Genomic DNA, 14,170 nt, shown 5'->3' on the forward strand with positions numbered 1-14,170 from the left:
TATTGACACTTTTTTTTGTAAAATTTGTAAGTGTTGTAATTTTTCTAGAAATACCCAAAACACCCGGCTCACATTTATTTATTTAAATGTTTGAATGTATTAAATGTGTTTAATAACATTGTCATGCATTATAACATGCTATTCATATTATCCACACAATATATCTAATTCAAGCATGCATCTCATATCAAGTAGAAACATGTTTGAATTAAGAACGTCATCTTTGATTATATGAATTTAATGAATCATATGATTAATCTAGAACAAAGCGGTAAATTGATTTTAAGTATTCATTTCAAAGACTTATTTAATAATTAATTTTATTAGATAGAAAATGATATTCTATATAATTAGAGCATTTATTGACTAGATATTTTAAGGGCCTATTTAGTGATATGATTTGTACGCCCTGATATTCAGCCCGGGTCCTTTATGTAGCTTGAGTACAGCTGGCTAGCTAAGAACAGTACTAAGGGACCCACGAGTTGATATTTCCTTTGCGAAGGTAGTGCGCCTCCCCAGGTAATTACACGAGTTGAGGAATACGAAGCATTAAGGCACAAGTTGGAGAGAGAGATAAAATACAACATCCTGGGCAGGGGCTGGCGTTATATTCAGGTCGGAGTACTCTGACCACCCGCCATGTCCAAGAGTTTATTAAGCTGGATACGTTACATGTAAACGTGCGTGATCAGACATCGCATGTCCGTTTATCCCTGAATTCTCGAACACGTAATATAAACGTACGTGATCAGACATCACATGTCCGATTATGCTAGACGACCCATGATCAATTTTACCTAATGATTAGACCATACCTTAATATATATTGTAATATTCATTATTTGTGCAAGACAGGTCACAAATAATGATGGGTATTCACGTGATATCCCCTACACCTATCCTGGGATGAATCTTCTATAAATACCAAGAACTGGGATAGGAAAGGGGGATGGTTTTTTCTATGTAATACAAATACTCAGTCAAAATATAGAGAGATATATAGTAATAATATCGACTCGTGGACTAGGGGGATTTTAGCCTCCGAACCACGTAAAAAAGGAACGAGTGTCCTTACTATATCATTCTAAGCCTCCTTAAGAGTTATTATTCTTATTACGGTTTATCCTTAAGCACTAGTTTATTCCAGCTAATTACGTAATACACTATTGGCGAAAAACCGCGTCAACAGTTTGGTGCTTTCATTGAGAGCTGCAAATTAGTGCCATTGAAAAAGATTCATAACAAAGTTCATCATGGTGGTCACTCGTTCAAGGCACGGTAACGAAACGGATTAGCACAGTGGGCAGGAGGCTCACCATACTGCTGTTTCCGATGAGAAAAACCCAGAGATTCAGCAGCGGTCAGGAAAACAACCGATAGGCCACGACGACACTGGAAGTTCAGCGCCTCTATCGCCGAACCTGAACCCAGGGTCCTTGATGACAGTGGAGTTGGAGAGCATACGGTTGAGGATGTTAGGAACGAGTTTCCTAATACGCAGCGGAAAGGTGGTGTGGTTGGCCCAGTGTACAACAAAAATTTTGTAACATATTTAAACTACCTTTAAATATGCGGATCCATTAATATACATACATTAATCATAAGCAAGATAGTGATAGAAATCATACCTCTTGAAGCCTATCAAGTGTCCTTGCTATCTTCTCGTATTTAGAACGATCTTCCTATCCAAGCCGCTCCACGTACTCACACCAAGATCTTCCAAAGCGCTCTCTACACCTCAAGAAATGTGTGGGCACTTAGAGAATGAAGGATAGTTTATTTGTGATTCTACTTGATGTACTCAACACATGAGATCAAGAGAATAGGCCTGAGAATGGGTTCTTTTATTTTCAGGGAGAGAAAACTATCGTTCTATTTTCACAGAGCGAAATTGTCAGAGTAGTCTCACTCTCTTCACTTATCTTATCTGAATAATTTTCTGATCAGTCATACTTAACAGAAAAAATTCAAATTTTAAAAATTAAATCTATAACCATTTTACAATTTAATTTTTAAATAATTAATTATCCCATTAATGAAAAAATCCAAAAACCAATTTTCGAATTATCCATTAATTAATTAAATAAATAAATAAAATTGAAAATCCCATCCCTGAAAAACACTGGTGCTACACGCCACACACAGTCCTGGACTGTGTGTGAATGTGTAGCTTCCTAATTTCTAGGGATATTTGTTTTTCAAATTTTATTTAATTATTTATTTAAATTACTTTGTCAGATAAGATCTAACAACCTGATAACTAATTCAAATTTGAATTCAAATTAATTATCTTTTTAATTAATTATCAAATATAATTAATTATTTGAATAAATATTAATCTTTTAAATTCAAATCCAATTTGAACTTATCAGATTATTTTCTCCCACTCAAATAAAGATATTTAATTAATTCTACTAATTAATTAAACCCAAATTTTTGAAATTAAATATTTAATTTATTATAATTTCGAAAATTATAATTAATTAATTATTTAATTAAATTTCAAAAATTAATTTAATTATTTAATATAATTTTGAAAATTATATATAATAATTAAATATTAATTAATTTGGTTAACTACAACTAATTTGTATTGGGAAATTTCACTTTTTATCTCTAATAATACCTAATATTACCAAAAAATCCCAACATTAATAATATTTTCAAATTAATGCTAAGCTTTTCCCTCCTACCGAAAATACCCTTCCCATTCAATCTCAGCCTTCTCTCTCTCAGTCTCGGTTTCTCTCTCTTTCAGTCTCACAAAAATCCCCCAAAAACCATCGAACCCCCACCTCCGTCGAGCCGCCATCTCCGTCGAGCCGTCGAGCCCGCATCTCCGTCGAGCTCCCACCTTCTCCGTCGAGCCCCCACCTTCTCCCATTTCTCCGGCGATCTCGAGCCCACTGCAAACTCCCATTTTTCTGTCAAACCCGAGACCCACGGAGCATATTTCCTTCAAAGTTTAAAAAACTAAGGTAAAATCTTGAACCCAAGTCCATATTTGCTTTATATCGTTGTTGAATCTGTGATTTGTGGAATGGGTTGTCCGATTTTGTGGGAAATTTTTTCTGGGTTTGAACCAGTGGCTCGATAGGTTCGATTATGGTTCGATAGTAGGCTCGATAAGGTAGTTTGAACAGTTCGATGATGGATCGATTATGGCTCGATATGAGCTCGACATGGAGCTCGACATGAGCTCGATAGGAGCTCGATAAGAGCTCGGTAGGATATGTTGTATTATATTACAAGGGCTCGATAGGTTCGATAATGGTTCGATATGAGACTAGACTGTAGCTCGATGGTTATTTATCTAGACAGACAGATTTTTCCTAGCTCGATAGGTTCGATAATGGTTCGATATGAGACTAGACTGTAGCTCGATGGTTATTTATCTAGACAGACTGATTTTTCTTAGCTCGATAGGCTCGATGCTGGCTCGTTAGGCTCGATAAATTTAGGTTGTTGATATTTCTCGATGGAACTCGATAGTTTTTCGATAGTGCTCGATAGGGTATGTTGCAGCTCGATGATAGCTCGATAGAGATCGATAGAGCTCGATGACAACTTATTTCAGTGTATTTTTGAAATTTTTTTTATTCTGTTTTCTTACAAATTTTTTTTCATGTGTTGTTACAGATGCCTAAGTTGCTTGTTCCGTTCAGTGATCACTTTCCTGGTCGAGTGACATATCGGGGTAGTAGTACTTTAAATCACATCAAGACCAGGTTTTTGGAGCTCGGGCTGCTTGAAAGGGCTAAGGAATCCCCTTTTAAGCAATTCTTTTTGGCTTCGGAGTTTAATTTCTCCGGAGTCTTGGTGCATCAACTGTTGCTGAGGAAAATCGCCAACAACAACGAAGATGAGGTGCATTTTTTCTTGGGGTCGAAGTCTTGTAGATTCGGCATGGGAGAGTTTGCCCTGGTGACGGGGTTGGATTTCAGTGCCTTCCCGTCACCAGAAGAGTTGGAAGGGCGTAATCTCAGCGATCGGTTGATAAAGGAGTATTTCAACGATGCTGAGAAAGTAAAGCTGTCACAGGTGGACCATGCTTTCAAGACTTGTACGGTTGTGGAAGATGTGTACAAGCTTGGTCTATGTCTGTTTGTTGAGGGGGTTCTGAATGCCATTGAGGGAAAACTGCACATTTGGCGAGATATTCTAAAAATTGTTGAGAATGTAGAGTACTTCTTCAGCTATCCATGGGGGAAGTACTCTTATAGGAGGCTATTGCATTCTTGTAAGAAGGACATGGTGAAGCAAAAGGCCAACTATGATGCCAAGAAGGATGCCAAGGTGCAGCAAGAGTCCAAATACAGTATGTATGGTTATGCCCCCGCCTTACAGTACTGGGCATATGAGGCTATCCAACAGCTTGCGGTGGAGCTTGTTGTGAGCTCGGGAAACATGTTCCCGAGGATGCTTAGCTGGTCGCATCGGAGGAACAAGGATTTCACCAAGTCCGTCATCGCACCGATATTATTGAAGAAGAATGTAAGTTATGTTGTTTTTTTTTTATCTATATGCTTATCTTTTATCATTATTTGAGTTAACCAAATGTTTTATGTTGTTTGCAGTTAATTGTTCTTCCGATGTTGAAGCCTCGGCCAGCAGAAAAAGACTATTACTTGTCTTTGACTGAGGGAGATCTTCCCCTTTATCCTGGGCTTGGCCAGGATCCCTCGGAGACTGATGAGGAGGAGGATGCGACTTTTGAGAAAATGGCAGAGAAAGTTTCTCAGGCTGCCGAGGCAGCCAAGATATTTGTTGATGCTGCCCCGGGGGAGGAGGTTGCAGGTCCCACCCCTCCTATTCCCCCAGCCTCAGCCCCAGCCTCAACCTGTGCCCCAGCCTCAGCCCCAGCATCAACCTGTGCCCCAACATCAGCCCCAGCCTCAGTGTCAGCCCCAACACCAACCCCACCACCAGCCTCAGCCTCAGCCCCTGAGCTGGCCGACTTGATTGAGCGGTTGGACAGAGTCGAGGGTCGACAGGAGACCCTCTTGAAGAACCAGTCAGTGATCTTGGACGTACTCAGTCAGATCCTGACATTTGTTAAGGAGAAACCGAGGGGGTCCAATGAAGATTCAGAGTTAGAGTCATTGGATCTTCCGCTAGACTATGTTGATGATCCAACGACGCCCCCTACCATCATTGTGACACCAGATGCTGAGACTCCGGGAGTCGTTATTGTCAACCCTGAGGATGTTGCTGGGGTTCAGTTTCAGAGGGCTAGACGCCAAAGACGCAAGCCAGATTGGTTTGAGGACTATACGGATCCCACGAGGAAAAGACCTCGCACTGCTGCAGCTGCACCAGCAGACGAGGCTACACAAGAGGCTACACATGTGCTGGACCCTCTCAAGAAGCCAAATCCCAAACAGTATAGGACAATGTGCAAGTGGCTTCTTGGAGACATGCCCAACAAGACCCCGCGGGATGTAAAGACTGGGAGTCACGGTCCAGCATGGTTTCTGACATTGAAGACACCCCAGTCGTGGCTCAATGATGGGGTAAGCAATTTATACCTAATTATGGACTGTTTTCAATTTTACATGTTTTATTTTTACTGACTCGATGTGAGCTCGATAGGAGTTCGATAGTAGTTCGACATGGATGCTAAAATAGGGGTTGTTCTTTACTATTTCAGAGTGGCTCGATGTGAGCTCGATGGAGCTCGATAGGTAGTTCGATAGGGATGTTAAAATAGATTGTTTTTTTACTGTTTTAGAGTGGCTCGATGTGAGCTCGATATTAGTTCGATAGTAGTTCGATAGGGATGTTAAAAGCTCGATGTGAGTTCGATATGAGTTCGATAGTGAAAATTCCCTTAACAAAGTGGCTCGATGTGAGCTCGATGGAGCTCGATAGGGAGTTCGATAGGGATGTTAAAATAGGTTGTCTTTACTATTTCATGATGGCTCGATGTGAGCTCGATAGGTAGTTCGATAGGGATGTTAAAGTAGGTTATTTTTACTGTTTCATACTGGCTCGATGTGAGCTCGATAGGAGTTCGATAGTAGTTCGACATGGATGTTAAAATAGGGGTTGTTCTTTACTGTTTCAGAGTGGCTCGATGTGAGCTCGATGGAGCTCGATAGGTAGCTCGATAGGGATGTTAAAATAGATTGTTTTTTTACTGTTTTAGAGTGGCTCGATGTGAGCTCGATATTAGTTCGATAGTAGTTTCGATAGGGATGTTAAAAGCTCGATGTGAGTTCGATATGAGTTCGATAGTGAAAATTCCCTTAACAAAGTGGCTCGATGTGAGCTCGATGGAGCTCGATAGGGAGTTCGATAGGGATGTTAAAATAGGTTGTCTTTACTATTTCATGATGGCTCGATGTGAGCTCGATAGGTAGTTCGATAGGGATGTTAAAGTAGGTTATTTTTACTGTTTCAGACTGGCTCGATGTGAGCTCGATAGTAGTTCGATGGTAGTTCAATAGGGATGTTAAAGTAGTTTGTTTTTTTACTGTTTCATACTGGCTTGATGTGAGCTCGATATGAGTTTGATGTGAGCTCGATGGAGCTCGACATCAGCATTTTATGATGGTTTTTGCTAATTTTTTTATCGTACTCTCTTTTGCAGCATATTGATGCGGCAGAACACATGCTTCGTATGCGTCGCAAGTATTTTCCCAATATATATCGACAGAATGCAGTTGTGATGAACAATTATTTCTCACAAGTGATACCTGCCCGATATGATCAGTTCAAGAAAACAGCCGACAAAACAAAGTATTATTGGGATGCTGACATTATGTCCATGTTGACCGGCATCGAGCAGCAGTTTCTGGCATCTTGGGGAGGAGTTGAGGATGTATATTGGTGCCAGAACTATGGACAACAACATTGGTTTGCCATTGAGGCTTCCATTTCTAGTTGGACTCTGACTGTTTACGATTCAGACAACTCGGTGATTAGTGACGCAAAGCTTGAGGATATTATGAGTCCATGGTGCTTTATGCTACCTTCTCTGTTAATGCAGAGTAAATTGTTTACTGATAGCTTGATGTTGAAGATTCCATCAGCAGGAAATAGGCCGCATCAGTTCACATTGCGTCGCAAACAGAAACACGAGCTCCCTCAGTCAAAGAGAAGGTAACAAACATCATCTTCATACTAATTTTGTTTCTAACTAAATTTATAGTAATGTGCACTTAATATATATATATTTTTTTACAGTGGGGATTGTGGTGTGTATGCTATCAAGTATATTGAGCATCTAATGGTCGGTCTTCCATTGGAAGCTATCTGCGATGAAAATATGGAGGTGTTCAGGAACAAGTGGACCACAGACTTGTGGTATCAAAATTTGTTACCTTGATGATTGTATATATACAGGGTCTTTACATGTACAGTTTGTTGTTCACATTTTTTTATAATTTTCATGGGCTGTTATCGAGCTAATATCAAGCTATATCGAACTGTTATTGAATTATCAAAATTTGTTACCTTCATAAAAAGAGTTTATTAATACAACAAGTTCAAATGGGAAAAAAGAGTTTAAAGCCTAGCTTTGCCATAAACATAACTTTTCAGAAAAATCAAATAAAAAGAGTTTATTAATACAACAAGTTCAAATGGGAAAAAAAAGTTTAAAGCCTAGCTTTGCATGTAGCCCTGTTGTGGCCAAGACCACCACACATGCTACACTTGCGATGACTGGGAATGATTTCTCCATTCGATGGAGTGCGGTTTGTCTTCCTTCTTCCCACCTTATTCTTCTTCGGTTGACCAACTGGTTGTTTTTCAACGGGAACCCCAACTTGCATTTTCTCTATGTTCTCGGGAACTTCCCAATCATCCTCATTGCCAGTTGGGTAAATTGTTTCTTTGTAAGACTCCCTCCACATCTCAGTAGTGTAATATGGTGAACACAGTGAGTAAATGTTGACATTGCGCAACATGGCCGCAGCCACACCATGAACACAAGGGTAATCCATTATTTGAAACTGACCACAAGAGCATGATTTGGTCATCAAATTCACCTCACCATCACCTTCTGGGTCTACCACATGAAATTCAAACTGTCCAAGAGGATGGACTTTCAAGTACCTTGCATCATCCGCAATGCCTGAGACATCTTTCTCATATGTTGTTGCTAATTTCGATGTGCACTTCTCTACCTCCTCACGACGCGCGGCAAACCATGACTGAATTGTGAAACGAATGAATTCCACAAAAGTAGTGACTGGGAAGGTTCTTGCGTCTCTGGTTTTGTTGTTGAAACTTTCAGCGTAGTTGCTTGTCATTACATTGTATCGATTCCCAGGAAAGTATACACGAGTCCACTTATCGAAGCCAATACCCTCGAGATATTGAGCTATGGCAGGATCCATTTGCTTTATATTATTGAAGAACCTGTGAAATTTTGACTTCCGAAATGCATATGCCGCATTATACATCTCCTTGTGACAGTGATCGGTCTTGAACTTAGCGATTACATTCATACTTATGTGATGGTAGCATGCGCCGTGGTAGGCATCAAGGAAGACCAACTCAAGAGCATAAATAATGCTAGCATGCCTGTCTGAAACAAAAGACAGATTATCAACAACTCCAATGGCTTCCTTCAATTTCATCATGAAATACTTCCAAGAAGCATGATTCTCACTGTCAACAATCACGAATGCAATTGGATAAATGTGGTTATTCGCATCCAATGCGACAGCACACAACATGTGGCCACCGTACCTTGACTTTAAGAAAGTGCCGTCCACACATATAACAGGACGACATGATGTAAATCCCCTTCTACAAACTCCGAGTGAGAAGAAACAGTAAAGAAAGCGACCGTCATCTGTGACAAAATCAGTAATTGTACCTGGATTCTTTTGCTGCAGCATGTACAGGTAAGAAGGTAACTTGGAGTATGATTCTTCAGGTGTCCCCCTAACATAACCGAGTGCCTTCTCTCTGCATCTCCAAGCCTTAATATAACTCATATCGATCCCAAAATTATTCTTCATATCCTCCTTTATGCTGTTTGGTGGATAGCTAGTGCCATCAGTAGCATATTTGTTCTTGATAAGGTGCCCAATGAAAGAAGGTGCTGCTTGACGGTGGTCTTTTTGTCGCAATTCTAGTGAGCAAGTATGTACACTATTATAAACAGTGATCTCAAACATCTCTGATCGCGCTACTTTTTTCCCTCTTATTCTCCAACCACAATCAGGATCCTTGCAGGTGATATACAACACATCAGTACCAGACTTCTTAACCATAAACTCAAAATTATTCTTCATTGCAAAGAGAGCCGCTTTGGTTTTCAATTCCATCTTGTTCTCAAATGTCTTCCCAAGATGTAATTCCCCCAACGCTATACCGGATGAGGGTGATTCAGAACGACTACAAGCTATGATATCTTCTTTTGTAAACATGGGAGCACTCCATTTTCTGTGATCTTCTGTTGAACATATTGAAATGTTCCCTGTATAGTTATATTCTGTTCCACCATGACGACTAGAGCTGGTGCCAGGTGTTCGGCGTCCTTGACTTGGTGGGTTCGTCCGTGCAATATGACGTATTGGTTGTTCTTGTGCTTCTTCTACTTGCAAATGTTCAGCTAATAGATCATCATCCACCGAATTGTCTCCTAATTCCTCATTGTGTTCGGCTACTGGATCGTCATTCACATAGGGGTTGTACTCATACTGGTTGTCCCTCAGGTCACCAATAGGAAATCCTAAAGTACTGGCTGCTCCCTCAGGTCCGGGAGTGGAATATGGGTCTGCAATGACAATCTTTTTAACAGGAGTGACACACAAGGCCAACCTTTCTTTAGATGTTACTCCTATGAATGCACGGACACCAAGATCACTTTCAACATGAACGGGTGTAAACGGTTGGTCGCCGCAAGTGTAAGGAACCTCCAATTTCAACTCATACATCTGTTTATCAGCTTTAAGTTCCTTGTGCAATATGTCAAGAAGTTGCAAGTACGTTACAGTATCCTCCATCGGTATCACCGTGCATTGAGGGTCCTTGAAAATCCACTTATTCCCTTGTAATTCCCAAACACCATTGTAGGATACAAAAACGTAGACAATAGAGCCTGTGTTGGAAAAAAAAACATTAACATTGTCAGGAAAACTGTCATTTTTCCAGAAATGCAATAAAAAATAACATTATCGAGCTTTATCGAGCTATTATCGAGTTGGAATCGAGCTACCCTTTCTCAAAACAAAACACAAACCTAACCAAACCCTCCATCGAACCCCTATCGAGCTATTATCGAGTTATCATCGAGCTACCATTTCTCAAAACAGAACATAAACCTAACCAAACCCTCCATCGAACCCCTATCGAGCTATTATCGAGTTAGCATCGAGCTATCATTTCTCAAAACCGACCATAAAACACAACCAAACCCTCAATCGAACCCTATCGAGCTCATATCGAGCTACTATCGAGCTCACATATTATAGATCCATTCGACCCCTTATCGAACCCTTATCGAGTTTCCATCGAGCACTAAACCGAACCTATCGAGCTATTATCGAGCTAACATCGAGCTACATCGAGCTCTTAAAAAGACCTTCTTCTACATACCATCGAACCGTTATCGAACCGTTATCGAGCTTTTATCGAGCAAAAAAATTGCAGAAAACCCAGAAAAACACAGATCGCGGAATCTCTCAAAAAATCCCGAAAAATACACCAATATAGGCTCAGATCTGTTCAAAATAGCCAAAAAAAAATGTAAACAAATAATACCCAACACAAAATGTAAAATCTCATTACCCATGGTTTTTCTCCTCCAAAAACTCTCAAAATAGATGTTGCCTTTGATATTAACGAATTCACAGAAACAATGGAGATAACTAACAATGATTTTGACAAGAAAATTATACAAAACTATAGGTTTTATGGAGATTTCGTGAGAATTAGAGAGAGAGAGGGAGGAGAGTGGAAGAGAAGGTTTTGTGAATTTTTGATATAATGGGAGGGGTATTTTGGGTATGGGAGGAAAGTTTAGCATTAATTTGAAAATATTATTAATGTTGGGATTTTTTGGTAATATTAGGTATTATTAGAGATAAAAAGTGAAATTTCCCTTTGTATTTAATTAATTAATCACTATTATCATATAATTGCATATTTGGCCTGAAGAACAAATTTATTCCTAAATATGTCTTTAAACTATTTTTCCTTCATATCAACTCTTACCTTGAACAGTGTTGATAGAGCCGCTATGGGGACCTATGGACCTATAATTCCAAGCTCCAATAAATTTGAGATTATTAATTAAACTCTTTAATTAAATAATCTTAATTTATTAATCTCATGATTATTCCACTATAAATATGAGACTGCACTCTTGTAATTATAGACATTTCATTTACTGAGTACTTTATAATCATAAAGCGTCCATTGATTTAATCATTGCATACAACTTGACCCTCTAATAATGGTTCATAATTAATCGGGAATAAAATTACCGTTTTACCCTTTTAATTATGTCTTGTTTCCTTAAGTACCATTGACTCTACTAGTGAAGGTTAATTCATAACTAAATTATGAATTTGAGCTCAATAACCTTTCAGTCCCAAAAGTCAACCCTTAAGAGAACCATCATTCAATCTCTTGCGAGAAGGTATAGATTCCATATATGTATACTATGTCCCCAGCCATCTATATTAATGAGTTCCCAAAACAAAAGTTTTTAGCCTGATCATTCTGTCAGACCCTAACAAGTGAATCAAAGAACTCATATAACATAAACAGGAGTTCATAGTAACCTCAGGATTAAGATCTATTTGTATATGATCATCAGTTGATATATTTAATTAATACTTCGAAACGGTATTTAACTAAGTATTAATAAACATATCTGGTCCAGTTCTATATATTCTCTAATATATAAAATACCTCCACTAAAGTGTCCTACCACACTAGTGATCCAGATCTAGATCACATGTATTCATAATACTAGTGGACCGTACTTGCAGTAATTAATCTAAAGATTCCATAACTTTATTTTACTGCGAACTATTCAAGTTCATTTATCTCAAACACAATCCTCTCGTACTAATACGTGTTTGAGATTACATACATGAACTTAGGAATTTTCCTGATATTTACATAAAATTATCATATAATAATATAGTCCATAAAATATATGCATAACAAATTCAATTTATTTATTTATTTCATAAAAACAATGTCTACTACATATGCTTTCAGGGCACATCTCCAACAATCTCCCACTTGCCCTAAAGCAAATGATGCATCTATCGCATTCCCATATTTCTTACATGCTCCTTAAAAGATTTTATGGATAAAGTCTTTGTGAAAGGATCTGCAAGATTATGCTCTGAAGCTATCTTCATAACTGCAACATCTCCTCGATGAACTATCTCTCTTAGCAAGTGATACTTCCTCTCGATGTGTTTTCCCCTCTTGTGACTCCGTGGTTCCTTTGAGTTAGCTACTGCCCCACTGTTGTCACAGTATAGGACTAGTGGCTTATCCACATCTGGTACAACTTCCAGATCGGAATAGAACTTTTTGAGCCACACAGCCTCCTTAGCTGCTTCACAAGCCGCTATATACTCGGCTTCCATGGTGGAGTCTGCAATGCTGGTTTGTTTAATACTTCGCCAGACTACCGCTCCTCCTCCAAGAGTAAACACTGATCCAGAAGTCGATTTCCGACTATCTCTGTCTGATTGAAAATCAGAATCAGTGTAACCAGTGGGGTTCAGGTATCCACCTGAATAAACAAGCATATAATCTCTAGTATTTCTAAGATACTTGAGAATATTCTTTACTGCAGTCCAATGACTCAATACAGGATTGGATTGATAACGGCTGACTATCCCTACTGCATAACAAATGTCAGGTCTTGTACACAACATGGCGTACATTAGACTGCCTACTGCTGAGGCATAGGGGATATTGTCTCATGTCTTCCTCTTCCTGAGGTGTTTTGGGACACTGCTCTTTGGAAAGGAATACTCCAGAACGGGTTGGCATATCACCCTTTTTGGAGTTTTGCATATTAAAGCGTTCTAGCACCTTATCAATATAAGTTGCTTGAGACAATGCCAAAGTTTTGTTCTGTCTATCTCTAAGAATCTTAATGCCCAGAACATACTTTGCTTCTCCCAAATCTTTCATTTGGAATTGTTCAGCTAACCAGTTCTTTACTTTTGCTAATGTTGTTACGTCATTTCCAATCAGTAATATATCATCAACATAAAGAACGAGGAATACTACTACACCATCTTTGATTTGTTTATAGACACAAGGTTCGTCAACGTTTTGATCAAAACCAAACGTTTTAATTGTGTCATCAAATCTAAGATTCCAAGATCTAGAAGCTTGTTTGAGTCCATAAATGGATCTAAGAAGCTTGCAAACCTTTTGCTCTTGACCTTTTAACTCGAACCCTTCTGGTTGAGACATGTAAATGGTTTCGTCAAGGTAGCCATTCAGAAAAGCTGTTTTGACATCCATTTGCCAAATCTCATAATCCATGCAAGCAGCTATGGATAAGAGTATACGAATGGATTTTAGCATGGCTACAGGAGAAAAGGTTTCTTCATAGTCAACCCCTTCTTTCTGTGTGTAACCTTTGGCTACAAGCCTTGCTTTGAAAGTCTCTACTTTCCCATCCGCTCCTCTTTTCTTCTTGAATATCCACTTGCAACCAATGGGTTTGATATTCTCAGGTGGATCTTCAAGAACCCAGACAGAATTGGAATACATCGATTCCATTTCTTGGTTCATGGAATCTTGCCATTTGTCCTTGTCAGAATCATTCATTGCATCTCTAAATGTCAATGGATCGTCTTTGTTTGTGTCAGACACAAGCATTTGAACTTCGTGTTCATAGCGTGTGGGTTGCTTGCTAACCCTCCCACTACGACGAGGTTCATTACTATTCTGACTAGAATTAGTAGTTTCCTCTTGTCGTTTTTCATTGGTTGTTGCTGGTGACTTTGCAACTTCATTTGAGACCATCTCCTCCAGAAAAACTTTACTACGAGGTTTGTGGTTATTTACGTAGTCATATTCAAGAAAAGTTGCATTTGTCGATACAAATGTTTTGTTTTCTTTTGGACTATAGAAAATTCCACCTCTTGTCTCTTTGGAATAACCTACAAACATGCACACTTCAGAGCGTGATTCCAACTTCCCGGTCTTTCCTTTAAGC

At 39.0% G+C, this 14,170-nt stretch overlaps 1 protein-coding gene across 1 annotated transcript in view; it reads left to right on the forward strand.

The window, feature by feature from the left end:
• Window positions 1-2,605: 2,605 nt before the first annotated feature.
• Window positions 2,606-14,170, forward strand: part of LOC133822513 (uncharacterized) — a 36,462-nt gene continuing 24,897 nt past the window's right edge. The window contains exons 1-3 of the mRNA XM_062254886.1: window positions 2,606-2,981; window positions 3,643-4,497; window positions 4,581-5,351. Of these exons, the coding sequence (XP_062110870.1) occupies window positions 3,643-4,497; window positions 4,581-5,351 (1,626 nt within the window). The 5' untranslated portion in view covers window positions 2,606-2,981. The remainder of the gene's footprint in view (window positions 2,982-3,642; window positions 4,498-4,580; window positions 5,352-14,170) is intronic.

The sequence above is a fragment of the Humulus lupulus genome, chromosome 1 (assembly GCF_963169125.1).
Source record: "Humulus lupulus chromosome 1, drHumLupu1.1, whole genome shotgun sequence".
In the NCBI taxonomy this organism is placed as follows: Eukaryota; Viridiplantae; Streptophyta; class Magnoliopsida; order Rosales; family Cannabaceae; genus Humulus; species Humulus lupulus.